At 44.3% G+C, this 14,280-nt stretch overlaps 1 protein-coding gene across 1 annotated transcript in view; it reads right to left on the bottom strand.

The window, feature by feature from the left end:
- The window catches only part of necab2 (N-terminal EF-hand calcium binding protein 2), a 250,842-nt gene that overhangs the window by 69,700 nt on the left and 166,862 nt on the right, over window positions 1-14,280 (bottom strand). The window contains exon 8 of the mRNA XM_056282242.1: window positions 8,988-9,067. Coding sequence (XP_056138217.1) covers window positions 8,988-9,067 — 80 coding nt within the window. The remainder of the gene's footprint in view (window positions 1-8,987; window positions 9,068-14,280) is intronic.

The following is a 14,280-nucleotide window of genomic DNA, read 5'->3' as shown; positions in this document are numbered from 1 at the left end:
TGTTATGTCATTAAGAAAGCGATGTAAAAGAATCTGGAAGATGCACGGTGTGCTGTGTTCTTCTTCACTGCACAGCAGACAGTGGAAGTAACCTCAGCACAGTGCTCACAAGGGACACGGCAACCAACCATCCGTCCATTTGTTGTCTAAACACGAATCAATCAAATCAATCACAAGTCACGGGGGGATTGACTCTATCCCAGGTTGCATTGTGCAGAAAAACACCCCGGAAAGGTTGCTGGTTCATCACAGGGTCCACACACACACACACACACAGTCACTCACACACCGTTCACAGCTATGGGAAATGTAGAACCTCAGATTCACTTTTCATGCATGTCTTCAGACTGTGGGAAGAAACCCATAAACACACTATGAAAACGTCCAGCTCCACACAGATGAGCTGGAATCAAACACTGGACCACTTTGCTACAAGCCGACTCATTGCAAGGTGTTTCCTAAGCCGTCCTGATGTCACTAGAGTCATATCACGTTTTAGTTTTTAATCCAGAAAGGCGAGTTACCCGAAGAAAATGCAGCGTGTGATTGCTCTGCATGAGCAAAGATGGATTATAGGCTGTTGCCTAATGGTGAAGTCATGTGGTATTCACAACAGCCAATAAGCAAGGTGAGATGAAGTGGTGTTTTCACAATGCAATGCTACTGGTGGAGCTTAACAAATTTGAACATTTGTATTTCATTTTGATGGGAATTTTTTTCGAGGGGGGGGGTTTCCCCCTCTTTTTCTCCCCAGTTGTACTTTGCCAATTACCCTACTCCTCCGAGCCGTGCCGGTCGCTGCTCCACCCCCTCTGCTGATCCGGGGAGGGTTGCAGACTACCACATGCCTCCTCCGATACACGTGGAGTTGCCAGCAGCTTCTTTTCAGCTGACAGTGAGGAGTTTGACCACGGGGACATAGCGCGTGGGAGGATCACACCATTCTCCCAAGTTCCCCCTCCCCCCTGAACAGGCGCCCTGACCAACCAGAGGAGGTGCTAGTGCAGCGACCAGGACACATACCTACATCCGGCTTCCCACCCACAGACACGGCCAATTCAAGAATCAGGAATCATGAACACTTTCGTTTCATGTACCTGCACACATGAAATGAAACAAAATGCCGTTTCCCCCAGCCCACAGCAGTACATCATAAAGACAAAAACACATCCAAAAACTATAAGAACACACATATCCAAACTAACACATATATCCAAACTAAACAAAAAAGAAAAAAAAATCACTGTCCAAGGGAATGAACGCCAGCCAGGATGACTGTTGGAACTGCCGGTCTGCATGGGCTGGCAGTTAGCTTAGCCCATCCCGCTTCCGTGTCCTGTCAAACTGCCCTTGGTGTTTCCTCCTCAGAAGCAGCTCCAGGCATGGGCTGTGGACCCCGTGCCCACCTGACGAAGCAGACCAAGCTCTCCCAGCCATACACCCTCAACACAACTCCCCGCACTCCTCACGACGACATCAAAAACACCACAGTCAATGCCAGGTGAGGCCGCTGCCAGACCGCCGTCGGTATCGGAACTGCCGGTCTGCATGGGCTAGCAGTTAGCTTAGCCTGCCCCGCTCTCCCTGCCGATCCAGCGCCAGCTCTCCCAGCCATCAAACGAAGACAAAACTTAGATGCAGACATGGAGAAAGACACTGCATGGACCATACTGGGTGAGGCCGCCGCAAATGCCAATTTGTGCCGCCATCTTCCGACACTGGCCCAGGGTGAGGCCGCTGCAAACGTGAATTCGCGCCGCCATCTTTTGGTGTGGGAAGCGGTGTGCAAGCAGAATTCTATCACGCCCGACCAAGACGGAGGTAACACGGGGATTCGAACCAGCGATCCCCATGTTGGTAGGCAATGGAATAGATTGCTATGCTATCTGGATGCCCCGATGGGAAATTTTTCAACAAACAATGCTAAATGACTCAAAAAAGAAAACTATTCAGAATTTTAAAAAGCTGTACATAAGCACATTGAACCTGACCAGTCCAAACAGTTTACAGTTGTGTTGGTGCTAATAGCTTCTCCTATCATTGTTTAGGGAGACAGTAGACACATTTTGGGAAGAAAGAAAGAAAGTACAACAAACAACAGAAATAATGTCTTCGTGTGTCAAAAAACCTTTCTAAATCTTTTCCGACTGTGGTCTGAGGATCATCATTACTTTATGAATGTGCATGTAGACTAAGTGGCTACCGACTCCTCCATGAGACAAACTATTTTTTTTCCCTGTCTGAAGCAGCCGCCATAACATAATGACATTTTAAACTGCAAGAATATGAAATTGCAAAGAAGGGGACGGACGACAGAGAAAGACAGGATTATGAAAAGGAGAGATAGAATGGAGGGGGGGCAACAGACGCTGAAGAGACACTGTAACTTTGAGAGGGATACGCTCGCAACAGGATTTCCATTATATATTCCACAGCAGCGACCCTGAGACTGGGCTATTTTAATCTTAGCAGGCGCCACAGATCCCGGTGTGTAGCCGGCTTATTAGTCATTCAGTAAACAAGAACTTCTGATCCATTCTAAAGGCATCTCATAACATCCTATGATTTCCCAGGCAGGGGACCTGCCAGGGCTTCTCACACAACTGAACTGTGGGCTATAACGAGGAGCACAGCTCTTCATTACAGCAAGACAGAAGAAGACTGAATTCAATAAGCCAACTTAAAGCCATCTTTTACTTATAGTCGGCGTGTGTGAACGGCATACCACCCACTCTGGCTGCTGCAGCACCGCACTGGCACTCGTTGCTCCCTAGTCTGAAAGCTGGACTTGATAGCAGATGCTTGCTATAAAATATCGTGGGATTTATTTGTAAGTACGAAGAAGCAATCTGGAGGATACAATACTGGTATTTCTTAAATCCACCCTCTATCTGACAAAATCTTGATCCAAAGTGAAAAATCACATTAAGAGGATAACCCCTTTAAAAAGATGCGGCTTTAAGTTGCATCAAAGACACTGTGTGGGCTATATGAACGTACGCTATGTCCTGCTGGCTATGGTGGTGCAATGAAGGCTGGTTAGAGTTATTGTTTTTTTTCTCTCTCTCCCTTTTTCTCTCCAATTGTACTCAGCAAATTATCCCACTCTTCCAAGCCATCCCGGTCGCCGCTCCACCCCCTCTGCCGATCTGGAGAGGGCTGCAGACTACCACGTCTCCTCTGATTCATGTGGAGTCGCCAGCCGCGTCTTTTCACCTGACAGCGAGGAGTTTCACCAGGGCGACGTAGCGCATGGGAGGATCATGCTATTCCACCCAGTTCCCCCTCCCCCCTGTACAGCCGCCCCGACCGACTACAGGAGGCGCTAGTGCAGCGACCAGGACAATTACCCACATCTGGTTTCTCACCCGCAGACATGGCCAATTGTGTCTGTAGTGACGCCCGACCAAGCCGGAGGTAACACGGGGATTCGAACTGGCGATCCCCGTATTGGTAGGCGACGGAATAGACCACCACGCCACCCGGACATCCTAGAGTTGTATTTTCTTTTATCTGAACTTGGGTTGTGGATGGTGCTGGAATTCAACTCCCAGCCGAACAACTTTGGTTGTCACTTGCATGCAAGATAAATATTTGAAGAGGCGGAACCAAGTCATAATTTTCCAAGTCACAAGTCTTGGCATTCAAGTCCCAAGTCAAAACACGCAAGTCTCCAATCAAGTACCAATTCAAGACTGACAAGTACCAACTCCTACACTTTGTTTCAAGTCCTAAACAAGTCATTATGTGCTCTTCATCAAATTAAATGCTATTTCAAAAAAATTTTTTTATACATTTATTTCTGATTTTCCCTTTTTCCCCCAATTTAGTGGCCAATCGATCCCTATTTTAATTCAAACACCCACCCTCATACTGCATGCGTTCGCCAACTGCATCTCTCCGGCTGGCAGTCTCGAAGGAGACGCCCCCCCACTTTCGTGACAAGGCGACTCCAGGCCGAACCACTGCTTTTTCCGACACACACAGACGCATTCATGTGACGAACACAAGCCGACTCCGCCCCCCTCCCGAAGACAGCGTTTCCAATTGTTGCTGCTTCACCGAGTCCGGCCATAGTTGGATCTGACGAGACCGAGGCGCGAACCCCGGTCCCCAGTCGGCAACTGCATCGACACAAAGCCGATGCTAAGACCGCTACACCACCGCGGACCCCCTCAAAATTTTAACAACAGAGTAACAATTAATATACATTTATACAAATCACTAGTGCTTTTTAAAACTTGTATTTGTTACAGACCAATTCAAAAGGGATCTGTAATTATGGAAATAAGGAGTTGATAAGCCAAGTGAAGACATGAGTCAACAATGTTAAAGTGAAATTTGAGTTGCAGTTTTACATTTTTTGAGTCTTACATTTTGTCAAGTCTAAAGTCATCAAATTTGTGACTTGAGTCTGACTCGAACCCAAATCATGTGACTCGACTCCACACCTCTGACTAGCCGTCATATCACCCAACCATCAGCACAGCTCCCACAACATAACATGTTCCCAAGGGGGGTGTCATCTCAACCTTCTCCTCTTCTCTCTTCCTTCTCTGTCTTTGACTGTCTTTGCCTGGAATGCCAGGGACTCCTGAGAGGCTCAGTGCCATTAAAGATACGCCTCAGCTGTTTACCCCTCAGTATGCCACAGGAAAACAGAAGAAAGCACACTCGGGTGGTAGAACACCGTTTTAAAGAGACACCACGCAAGTTTGGAACAGGAGCAGTGCTTGTTTGCTGCAAGCGATACTTGTGCCACCTTTTCGTCCACTGCTATGTATTAACTTGAGTTAACACACGAGTATATACGGAACAAATTGTACCCACTGGCAGCCAACAAGTACTGCTACAGCCAAACTTGCATGGTGTAGCTTTAACACCATGACCTTTAAACTTGATATACATGTTCCCCATCAACTCTCCCAGATCCCTTTCCTCAAATCTTGGATTTAAAGATGCTACAGGGAGTTTTTATCACTCTCAATTCAATTATGATACCGCCATAAGCAAATGAGGCCATCAGTGAGAAGATTAGATATTGTTATATAATGATTCCAAAAGCTTGTTTCCGGCTTGGATTCCCTGCAAAACCTGATGAAACCATTTACAGCACACAGACAGGCTACGTAGCCACAATTGGACATATATTACTTCATGGATGGATGGATGTTATATATTTTGCAAACAGCTTTTTTCCCTAAAACACCACTGCATTTTATACTGTTCTTTTCAAAACAAATATACTTTATTTGGTTCTTCTGCAAAACACTTCTGCTTCCACGTGCAAAGTCAAGGAAAAATCCTAAACTCCTCTTTGCAGCTTTAACAGTACGACTCTAATTCATTGTGAATGTGAAAATGCTTGGCAGAAACATTGAATAGGGGATATGGTGCAGAGACGTCCTCGACTTACAATGTGAAATGTAATACAAGCATAAACACTCTAATTGCATTAGTTAAAAAAAACAATCTTTGAGGGTGTCGTGAATGGGTTCTACTTGTGCCGACACAGACAGGGCCGACAGGAACGAAGCCTCCCCTTGCTATTTAGGTGTGTAGATAATGTAATCAGCCCATGCATCACTCTTCACTTGGACCTTTATTTTATCTGTTTCTGATATCATTCCTTCTTCTTTCAGCAGCGCCTGTTTGGGGTCGCCAGAGCAGATCATCCGTTTCCATCTCTTCCTGTCCTCTGCATCCTCCTCTGTCACACCAGCCACCTGCATGTGCTCTCTCACCACAGCTACAAACCTCCTCTTTGGCCTTCCTCTTTTCCTCTTCCCTGGCAGCTCCATATTCAGCATCTTTCTCCCAATATACCCAGCATCTCTCCTCCGCACTTGTCCAAACCATCTCAATCTTGTCTCTCTTTGCTTTGTCTCCAAACTGTCCAACCCGAGCTGTCCGTTTAATATAATATAATCCTGTCCTTCTTCGTCACGCTCAATGAAAATCTTAGCATCTTCAACTCTGCCATCTACAGCTCCACCTGCTGTCTTTTCATCAGTGCCACCATCTCCAACCATACAAAATAACTGGTCTCACTACCATCTTGTAAACCTTCCCTTTCACTCTTGCTGGTACCCTTCTGTCAAACATCACTCCTGACACTCTTCTCCACCCTGTCTGCACTTTCTTCTTCACTCCCTGTTACTTTCAACAATTGACCCCAAGTATTTAAACTCATCGACCTTTGCTACCTCTACTCCTTGCATCCTCACCATTCTGCTGTCCCCCCTCTCGTTCAGATATATGTATTCCATCTTGCTCCTACTGACTTCATTCCTCTTCTCTCCAGTGCATACCTCCACCTCTCCAGGCTCCTCTCACTAAAGATCACAATGTCATCCGCGAACATCATAGTCCAAGGAGACTCCTGACTGATCTCATCCATCAACCTGTCTGTCTGTCACCATTGCAAACAAGAAAGGGCTCAGAGCCGATCCTTGATATAATCCCACCTCCACCTTGAAAACATCCGTCATGCCTACTGCACACCTCACCAGTGTCACACTGCCCTCATACATATCCTGCACCACTCTTACATACTTCTCTGACACTCCCGACTTCCTCATACAATACCACACCTCCTCTCTCAGCTCCCTGTCATATGCTTTCTCTAAATCCACAAAGACACATTGTCATCAAAGGTTCTTCTGGCCTTCTCTATACTTCTCCATCAACATTCTCAAAGCAAACATCGCATCTGTAGTGCTCTTTTGTGGCATGAAACCATACAGCTGCTCGCTAATCATCACGTCTCCTCTTTACCTAGCTTTCACTACTCTTTCCCATCTCTTCATGCTGTGGCTGATCAACTTTATACCTCTGTAGTTAAGTGTCGTTCTGATATCATTCATATTCTCTATTAATATGTTGCTCCTCAGTACAGTACTTGCCGTAAGGGTTTTTGAATGTGTGGCACATCTTTGTTCTTATTCATCAAAACCTTTCATTTGATATCTATTCATTGATATACGCCTGACTTTATTTTCACTGCATATTTCTCTAGACTATTAGGAAATCTTTTCGTAACTGTGAGGCATGAGCTTAATTGACTGGAATCTTATAAAGTTTGACCATACAGTTTTACTTTGTCTACTTTTCTTATGAAATTTCAGTTTCTTGTTAACTCAAACTTCAGTCTATTACTGGCTATTTTTACATAGTAAAAAAAATAAAAAATCATTTCCAACCTTTCGTGCCAAAGAAGTCATCTTCTCTAGTTCATCTTAATTGGGCAAAATGAATCAGCACTCACAGTAATTTCTATCCAGTCAATCCTTTTGTAGCTATGTGAATCGGGTCAGTCTCTTTGTGGCATACCGGGTCATCTGATGTTGATGACCCAGTACTGATTATTTCTTTGGTGAAAAACATCTCAGGAGCTTCTGGTAAGGTGGAAGTAATTCAGCTTCATGAATCAATCTTATGAACAGCGGGTCAGTTAGGCTGCTACAAGCTATACAAAAGTCCTGTTTAGACTTCAGGGGCTAATGGTCATCTCTGAACCTGCAATAGATTTCAGTACATATGCAAGTGAATTTGCACACACACATACACACACGCACACACACTTCCCTCAATGCTTAATAAGCCTGTCAAGGTTTCTCTCTTTCTCCCTGTTTGTTCCAACTCCCTATCCAACCAGATCAGTGTGGTACAACTATTGTTAGCACTTGCTGCTGTGGTGGTGTACTCGCTGTTAGTTTGACGGGTCTGCATTAGGCCAACATGTTCACTACTTGGGCCAGAGACGGCTGGGCATCGGAGAGAAACAGGAAGGCAGAGAGAGGAGGCAGGAAGGAAATTCAAAGAAGATTGGATGAGGGAGAATAAACAAGGAGGAAGGGGTGGATGGAGACAGACGGCTAGAGAAAAAGAGAGAGCGAGCGTGGTAGCAGGGCGGGGTGTAGAGGACAAGGGGGCATGAGGGACCAGAGAGCTGCTTGAACGACAAAGGGGAAAGAAAAAATAACGTGACACACTGGAATGGTTTGGATGTCAGGGCTTTATAATTGCTTCCTCAGTTCCTCCGCTCGTTCCCTCCATCCTCTACGCCTTCCTTATGTCGGCCCAGCACCCTCCTCCCATCAGTTACATCCCTCCTTCCGTCCAACTATGACACTTTGGCATCGCCCGATTTGTTTATACAGGGTGTCAAATTTACAATCTATTCCTGAACTTTACATGTTCAAACTGAGAAGGGGAACGTTGGCTTGTCAGTGTTTGTATTGAACAAGCAAAAAAGTTTAAAGTACAATTAGCGCTGAAATGGAAATGAAAGTCACACCAATTTCAGAACCATTAAACACCTCTAGAATAATTTATCAGACTATAGGATCCGCTTGCCAACACTTTGACATATGGGATTAATAGTGTACTTACTGTGTTTTTTTTTTTACTGTAGTATATACATAATCCATCCATCCATCATCCAAACCACTTATCCTGCTCTCAGGGTCGCGGGGATGCTGGAGCCTATCCCAGCAGTCATTGGGCGGCAGGTGGGGAGACACACTGGACAGGCCACCAGGCCATCACACAGGGCCCACACACATGTTCACACCTAGGGACAATTTAGTACGGCCAGTTCACCTGACCTACATGTCTCTGGACTGTGGGAGAAACCGGAGCACCCGGAGGAAACCCACGCAGACGCGGGGAGAACATACAAACTCCGCACAGAGGACGACCCGGGACGACCCCCAAGGTTGGACTACCCTGGGGCTCAAACCCAGGACCTTCTTGCTGTGAGGCAACTGCGCTAACCACTGTGCCGTCCTACATATATAATACACTGTATAACTGTTTATACAGTATTATCACACAGTATATACAGTGTGAGAGTATAATACACTTTAGTTTGTATACATTTCAAACTACTGATGTATTTCTATACATGATGACTTGCTGCTGTCGTTACAGGCTAATCAAATGTCAAGTGTGGCTGTGTGTGTGTGTCTGTGTGTGTTCCTTACCTTATTCTCCAGCCGTCCAATAAGTTCAGCAAGGCGGTTAATCTGGGTTTCCAGACCCTCTTTTCTCAACTCCACCACACCTAACACACAACACACACACACACACAGAAATGTAAAGGGCAAATTAAAACACGCACATTCAATAAGTATGAATAAACATACACATCCCTTTCGCTGGCTGCTGCCTTTCTTCTTCTATCATTTTCTACTGTCTTTATAATTGTGGATTACACTTTACAATAAGGGTAAATTAATTAACCAGAAATGAGCATTAACTCACAGTTAATGAATGTGTTTAGTAATCATCTACTAATGGTGTTCATCATTTGCTAATATTAGTTAACCTGTAACTCCTACTACATGTTCACAAAAGAAATTTGTGAACAGTTAATTAATGCTTATTAGGGTTAGTGTTAGTTAATGCTTATTACTGTATAAACTAATATTATTAGGGTTAGTTAACTGTTAATTAAATGTTAGTTAATGCTTGTTACTGCATTAATAATAACAATAATTATGCATTTTGTTTATTGGCTTCTTTCAGAGCACTCAAGGACACCTTACAAACAGTTACAACAGTTAAAAGCAAGCAACACTGTCTCAGACAACATAAAATCAAACAAAGCAGGGGTATACAACAATAAGTTAATACAACAGATAGGTATAAAATTATCATCTGTGCGAAACTCAATGTGGGTGTAACCATTAAAGTCAGGATCAGACTAAATAAGCCAGTTTGAAAAGGAGCATTTAGAGATGGGATTTGAAGGTGGAAAGGGAGTCAATAATGTGAATGTCCTGTGGGAGAGAGTTCCATAGGCGGGAGGCAGAACAGCTGAAGGCTCTAGACCGACCCCCCCCCCCCCCCCCCCCGGTGATCCAGCAGGCAGATGGTGTAGTGATTTGGATGGCAGAAGAGGATCTGAGAGTGCGGGAGGGCGTGTGGATATGAAGGAGTTCAGAAAGATATGAAGGAGCTAGGTTATTAAGGGCCTTAAAGGGGAGGAGCAGGATCTTGAAGTCGATACGGTATTTAACAGGGAGCCAGTGGAGTTGCTGAAGAACAGGAGTGATATGATCTATGGAAGGAGTTCCGGTAATGATACGGGCAGCTGAATTCTGGACCAATGGATGTTTATGAAGACACTTGAGGGGAAGACCAAAGAGGATAGCTTTGCAGTAGTCAATATGGGATGTAACCAGGGTGTGAGTGAGTATGGCGGTGCTGTTAGGTGTAAGCAAGAGGCGAAGATGATTAATATTGCGTGGGTGGAAGTATGCAGACCAAGTAACATCGTTGTGTGCTTCAAAAGATAATGTGCTGTCCAAGATCACACCCAGACTCTTAACCTGAGGGTAAGGAAGAATTATAGAATTGTCAATAGTCAGAGAAAAACTATCAGGTTTAGCAAAAGTAGAGTTAGTCCCTATGAGGAGAACCTCAGTTTTATCACTATTAAGTTTGAGGAAGTTGTATGAGAACCAGGATTTAATTTCTAGTAAGCAGCCGAAAAGAGAAGTGGGCAGAAGAGTGGAAGTAGGCTTGGTGGATAGATAGAGCTGGGTGTCATCTGCATAGCAGTGAAATTGAATGCCAAATTTCTTGAAAATGTGGCCATGAGGCAATAACTCATGTTAACTAATATACCCTTATTGTAAAGTGCTACATAATTATGAAATACTGCACATCTGAAATTCATGTCTAGTTGCCGCAGAGGTTCACGGTTTGCCACTGGAGCGCAGTTAGTATTTTTCAAAGCGATAGAATATTTTCAAACTGATAAAATTAATATAAATGAAGTCCACATCCTATTGAGAAGGTCTTGGTGCCAAAGATTATACTGCATCCGGTTTTAGGACTTCACAGAGGCGTTTCATATTTCATATAGTATGGTGCTAAATGTAAGTGTACTGGAGAGGACTGTAAAATGAACTGCACTCTTTAAATATACTCTAGTGTTTTCTTTATTGTTTCCTTTATCTCTCTCTCGAAATGTGCATATCCATCAGTTCATCATGAATATTTCATGAAAAGAGAGTGTTCCAATGAAGCTGATAAATAGGCAATTATATCTGTTTATCAGTAAGGAATGGGGCCCATTTCAAAGGCAGTAGAAGGAGAACGATGGGTGGAAGGCCAAATCATTTGTGGTGGTCTACTTGGCATTTATTGTGTGTGTGTGCTTTTTGTAATATATACGTATATAAAACCAATTAATCTGGGCCCTCAGTTATCAGCGTTGGTTTAAAAGCAATATTTCACTTTTGGCTGAACACACACACACACACGCACACACACACACACACACGAACGCACACGCACGCACACACACACACACACACACACACACACACACACACACACACACACACACACACACACACACACACACACATTCATACTTAAGTGCAATTTAGTACGGCCGATTCACCTGACCTACATGTCTTTGGGAGGAAACCAGAGCACCCGGAGGAAACCCACGCAGACTCGGGGAGGTGACTGCGCTAACCACTGTGCCACCATGCTGCCCAAGTTGAGAATCAGTTAATCTTCATCTATAGCAACACGTTTTGCCTTCTTAAATATCGCTACATGCATAGGATCCTATAGCGTAGGGTCCAGAATTAAAACACATCGGCTATATTTACTTCATATTGTGTGTGTGTGTGTGTGTGTGTGTGTGTGTGTGCGTATGCCAAAGGTATCCACAACGCACACACACGTAATAAGCAAATGAGTGTTGGTGGCTATGGGATGCCAGAGATATTACGCAGTTTCTGGCTGATTATAAAATACCACAGAGAGACTGTGTGCACAATGGAAACAAAAAAAAAACCTTTCTATTTGTGTGTTGGGTACAGAGGTGGATTTGGTTAGAGTGGCAGTATTTGTTTGTATGTGTGTGTGTGTGTGTGTAGCAGATTGCAATATTATGAAACTAGAACACACTGTACATAGCCCTCTCACTCCCCACTCCCACCGCAGGCACACTCACTTCTGCCCATTTCATTATTACAACCTTTTTCCGGCCCTCGCCCCCCACTCTCTCCTCTCCCCTTTCTTTTCTCCTTCTCCTTCAGTTGTTGCCCTTCCTTTCATCCCATTCCCACTCCTATTCTTCCCTCTCTCCTCATCTTCTCCTCCACTTCTCCCCTGACTGCCACCTTAGCGCTAATTAGAGCCCTGTTGCCTACTGTTCATTTAAGCTTTTAAAACTAGCCAATTAGGGTGTGACACTCCCACCCCCAAAGCACGTGCACACACCACCCATACACACACACACACACATCAGCAAAACCATCATCCGTTACCATGGAGACAGCTGGAGATCAAAGCCTCATAGTCACAAGCAATTGACGATGTGTGCTCCCTTCCGCACCCTGAAGAGGTGGAAAGCCATTGCTCTCGCTCAAAACTCAGGCTAAGAAGGTTCGCAAAAGGGTCAAGTACAACCTAGCAAATTTCAGATTTATAAGGAATTGCATGTCAACCAAGGCTGCTAGAATGTACATACTAAATGCTATGATCATATCACACCCAACCGACTGTTTAACAAGCTGGTCACAGGCAAGTAGTTCAACCTTGAGGCTACTAATCCCTATATAAAACAGGGGTCTTCAACATTGTTCAGACCAAGGACCCCATAACTGATAGAGAGGGAGATGGGCCTCCCCATACTACAGTGGCTTGCAAAAGTATTCATACCCCTTGAGCTTTTCCACATTTTGTCACGTTTCGACCACAAACATACATATATTTTATTGGAATTTTATGTGAAAGACCAACACAAAGTGGCACACAATTGTGAAGTACAAAGAAAATTATACATGATTTAAAAAAAACAAAAATAAATAAAAAACTGAAAAGTGCAGTGTGCAAAAGTATTCAGCCCCCCTGAGTCAATACTTTGTGGAACCACCTTTTGCCGCAATTACAGCTGCAAGTCTTTTGGGGTATGTCTCTACCAGCTTTGCACATCTAGAGACTGAAATTTTTTCCCATTCTTCTTTGCAAAACAGCTCAAGCTCACTCAGATTAGATGGAGAGTGTTTGTGAACGTCAGTTTTCAGATATTGCCACAGATTCTCAATTGGCTTTAGGTCTGGACTTTGACTGGGCCATTCTAACACATGAATATGTTTTGTTTTAAACCATTCCATTGTAGCCCTGGCTTTATGTTTAGGGTCGTTGTCCTGCTGGAAGGTGAACCTCCGCCCCAGTCTCAAGTCTTTTGCAGACTCCAACAGGTTTTCTTCCAAGTTTGCCCTGTATTTGGCTCCATCCATCTTCCGATCAACTCTGACCATCTTCCCTGTCCCTGCTGAAGAGAAGCACCCCCAGAGCATGATGCTGCCACCACCATGTTGGACAGTGGGGATGGTGTGTTCAGAGTGATGTGCAGTGTTAGTTTTCTGCCACAAATAGCGTTTTGCATTTAGGCCAAAAAGTTCAATTTTGGTCTCATCTGACCAGAGCACCTTCTTCCATATGTTTGCTGTGTCCCCCACATGGCTTCTGGCAAACTGCAAACGGGACTTCTTATGGTTTTCTTTTAACAATGGCTTTCTTCTTGCCACTCTTCCATAAAGGCCAGATTTGTGCAGTGCACAACCAATAGTTGTCCTGTGGACAGATTCCCCCACCTGAGCTGTGGATCTCTGCAGTTCGTCCAGAGTCACCATGGGCCTCTTGGCTGCATCTCTGATCAGTGCTCTCCTTGTTCGGCCTGTAAGTTTAGTTGGACGGCTGTGTCTTGGTAGGTTTGCAGTTGTGCCATACTTTCCATTTCCGGATGATGGATTGAACAGTGCTCCGTGAGATGTTCAAAGCTTGGGAAATCTTTTTATAGCCTAACCCTGCTTTAAACCTCTCCACAACTTTATCCCTGACCTGTCTGGTGTGTTCCTTGGACTTCATGATGCTGTTTGCTCCCCAATATTCTCTTAACAAATCTCTGAGGCCGTCACAGAACAGCTGTATTTGTACTGAGATTGAATTACACACAGGTCGACTCTATTTAGTCATTAGGTCAACATTCGATCATTCAGCAATCATCAGGCAACTTCTGACGGCAATTGGTTGCACTCAGAGAAACGGGGGCTGAATACTTTTGCACACCGCACTTTTCAGTTTATTATTTGTAAAAAAATTTTTAAATCATGTAGAATTTTCTTTGTACTTCACAGTTGTGTGCCACTTTGTGTTGGTCTTTCACATAAAATTCCAATAAAATATATTTATGTTTGTGGTCGTAACGTGACAAAATGTGGAAAAGTTCAAGGGGTATGAATA

Source organism: Lampris incognitus, chromosome 6 (assembly GCF_029633865.1).
Source record: "Lampris incognitus isolate fLamInc1 chromosome 6, fLamInc1.hap2, whole genome shotgun sequence".
Lineage (NCBI taxonomy): Eukaryota > Metazoa > Chordata > Actinopteri > Lampriformes > Lampridae > Lampris > Lampris incognitus.
Note: the sequence above shows the minus strand (reverse complement) of the source record. Positions and strands in the feature narration are given on the sequence as shown.